This window comes from Ochotona curzoniae, unplaced genomic scaffold, assembly GCF_017591425.1.
Source record: "Ochotona curzoniae isolate NIBS_2020 unplaced genomic scaffold, NIBS_Ocur_1.0 scaffold_1037, whole genome shotgun sequence".
NCBI lineage: Eukaryota > Metazoa > Chordata > Mammalia > Lagomorpha > Ochotonidae > Ochotona > Ochotona curzoniae.
The window spans coordinates 18948221-18950755 of NW_024467083.1; the positions used below are offsets into that span (position 1 = coordinate 18948221).

General features: G+C 53.4%; 1 protein-coding gene across 1 annotated transcript; it reads right to left on the bottom strand.

Moving 5' to 3' along the window:
• Positions 1-315: 315 nt before the first annotated feature.
• On the bottom strand, positions 316-1815 carry KCNA2 (potassium voltage-gated channel subfamily A member 2). The gene has a single exon (XM_040998706.1). The coding sequence runs from the start codon at positions 1813-1815 to the stop codon at positions 316-318; it is 1500 nt and encodes a 499-aa protein (XP_040854640.1).
• Positions 1816-2535: the final 720 nt, after the last annotated feature.

Sequence of the window (2535 nt, forward strand, 5' to 3'; positions counted from 1 at the left end):
AGAGTGTGGCACTGAGACGGTAGGTTGAGTGTTGGCTATGAGGTGGCCTGACTGTGTCTTTCTAAAATCCTAGCTCCGTAGGTGATTCCTATCATTGGAAACCCAACAGCAGGTGATGAAGATTTGCATGAAAGCCATGATAGATACTCTGTGTTCTAAATCAAAAATCAAAAGATCGAAAGTCACTTGCACGACTATTGCTTCCCATGCAGAACCAGATACACACTGTAGAACACGCTGACTACAATGCAGGCTATTATGCAACATCTGCATTAGTTCCATTGAGCTGCGTTGAGTATGTTAAGAGGTTTTCAATCAGACATCAGTTAACATTTTGGTAATATTCACATAGTTTGTGTTAGCCAAGGTACAATTAGCCGTTTTCAAGTTTTCCTCTCTAAAGTCCTCGTTACTGTTGTTGACGCCTTCCTGGATCTCCATGTAATCAGACTTACTAATGGTAGAGGCACTTCTACTTTTCTTTAGGTCAGGGGAGGATGGGATCTTTGGACAGCTGGTCACTTGCAAGTACTGGGCCTGCTCCTCTCCCTCTGTCTCCCGGTGGTAGAAGTAGTTGAAATTGGACACTATGACTGGGACCGGTAAGGCAATGGTTAACACACCTGCGATTGCACACAGGGAACCCACTATCTTCCCCCCGATGGTGGTTGGAACCATGTCTCCATAGCCTACGGTTGTCATGGAGACAACTGCCCACCAAAAGGCATCTGGGATGCTGGGGAACTGGGAATCTCGCTCATCAGCTTCTGCGAAATAGACAGCACTAGAGAAAAGGATGACCCCGATGAAGAGGAAGAAGATCAACAGGCCCAACTCTCTCATGCTTGCTTTGAGGGTCTGCCCTAGAATCTGGAGCCCCTTGGAGTGCCTGGACAATTTGAAAATCCTAAAGACTCTTACCAAGCGGATGACGCGGAGGATGGCCAGCGACATGGCCTGCTGGCCCTGCTGGGCGTCCTCGGGCTTCTCAGCCAGCTCTGTGCCCAGGGTGATGAAGTAGGGGATGATGGCCACAATGTCAATGATGTTCATAATGTTGGTGAAGAAGCCGGCTTTGCTGGGGCAGGCAAAGAACCGCACCAGGAACTCGAAGGAGAACCAGATGATGCAGAGCGTCTCCACGATGAAGAAGGGGTCGGTAAAGGAGGTGGACTGCTGATAGCCGACGGTGCTGTTGGAGTAGGTGTGGAAGGTCACACCACTGCCGTGCATGTCTTCATTCTCGTCCCGGAAGATGGGCAGTGTCTCCAGGCAGAAGCTCACGATGGAGATGAGGATCACCATGACTGACACGATGGCTATAATCCTGGCCGGCCCGGAGCTCTCTGGGTACTCAAAGAGCAGCCACACCTGTCTCTGGAACTCATTTTCGGGCAGGGGACGTTCCTCTTCCTTGATGTAGCCTTCGTCCTCCCGAAACATCTCCATGGCTTCCTCCCCCAGCTCATAGAACCGAATTTCTTCTGAGAAGATATCTAAGGGCACGTTCACAGGGCGCCTCAAGCGGCCCCCGGACTGGTAATAGTAAAGGATGGCATCAAAGCTGGGGCGGTTCCGGTCGAAAAAGTATTCATTTCGGAGGGGGTCAAAGTACCTCATCCGCTTCTTGGGGTCCCCTAGGAGGGTCTCTGGGAACTGGGCTAAGGTCTTTAGCTGGGTCTCAAACCGCAGCCCTGAAATGTTGATCACCACCCTCTCACAGCACTCATGGTCAGCCTCGGGGTCATAAGTGTCCTGTGGGTGCCCAGGGAGGGCAGCAGCCTCATCTGCGGGGTCACCGGTGGCCACTGTCATAATTGGGACTGGGAGGAACGCTTCACGCTGTTGCCTTCCACCTGCCAGGTGGCAGAGAGCTCAGGGCTCTGCCAACGGCCCTGGAAGATGCAGAAGCATGGACCCGGAGCCCCCCTGGAGCTCTCTGTGAGCTGGAGACAGCCTTGCTGGGCTGAAAGACAGAGGCAGGCAAGGATGTGAGGCTGCTCTGCCATGCTGCTCTGGGCTGCTGCGGTGGGGGAGCCCAGCCAAGGGCTCAGACACCTCAGCACCTCCTCACTACCACCAGCAGCAGCACAAAGCTTTCACCTTGAAACTTGTCTGGGAGAAGGAGCTGGGATGGGTCTTTCAAGGAAGTGCCTGGGATACTCTGCCCTGGAGGAAGGTGGCTGGCACAGCCCCCTTCTGCCCCACACAGGCTTCCTGGAATGCAGCCCCACACAAGAGTTATCTGGGAGTCCCCCTTCCCACTCACACCCTGGGATATATTCCCCATGCTGCTAGAGGATTGCGGTTGGTTTGGGGTCTTCCTTCTCCCCTCCCCCAGCCCCTCCTAATGACTAGACAAGGTTGTTGTTAAATGAAAGGCGGGTTTACCTGGCCAGGCACGAACCTGGGGCTCTCTGTCCCTTGCGAAGCCGGTCAGATGGTGCAGGAATCCTATATACACAAACAAGCCGACCAACTCCCCATCTTCTCACTAGAAATAGTGGTGAGTCATTCCGGGCAGGAGGGCAGGCT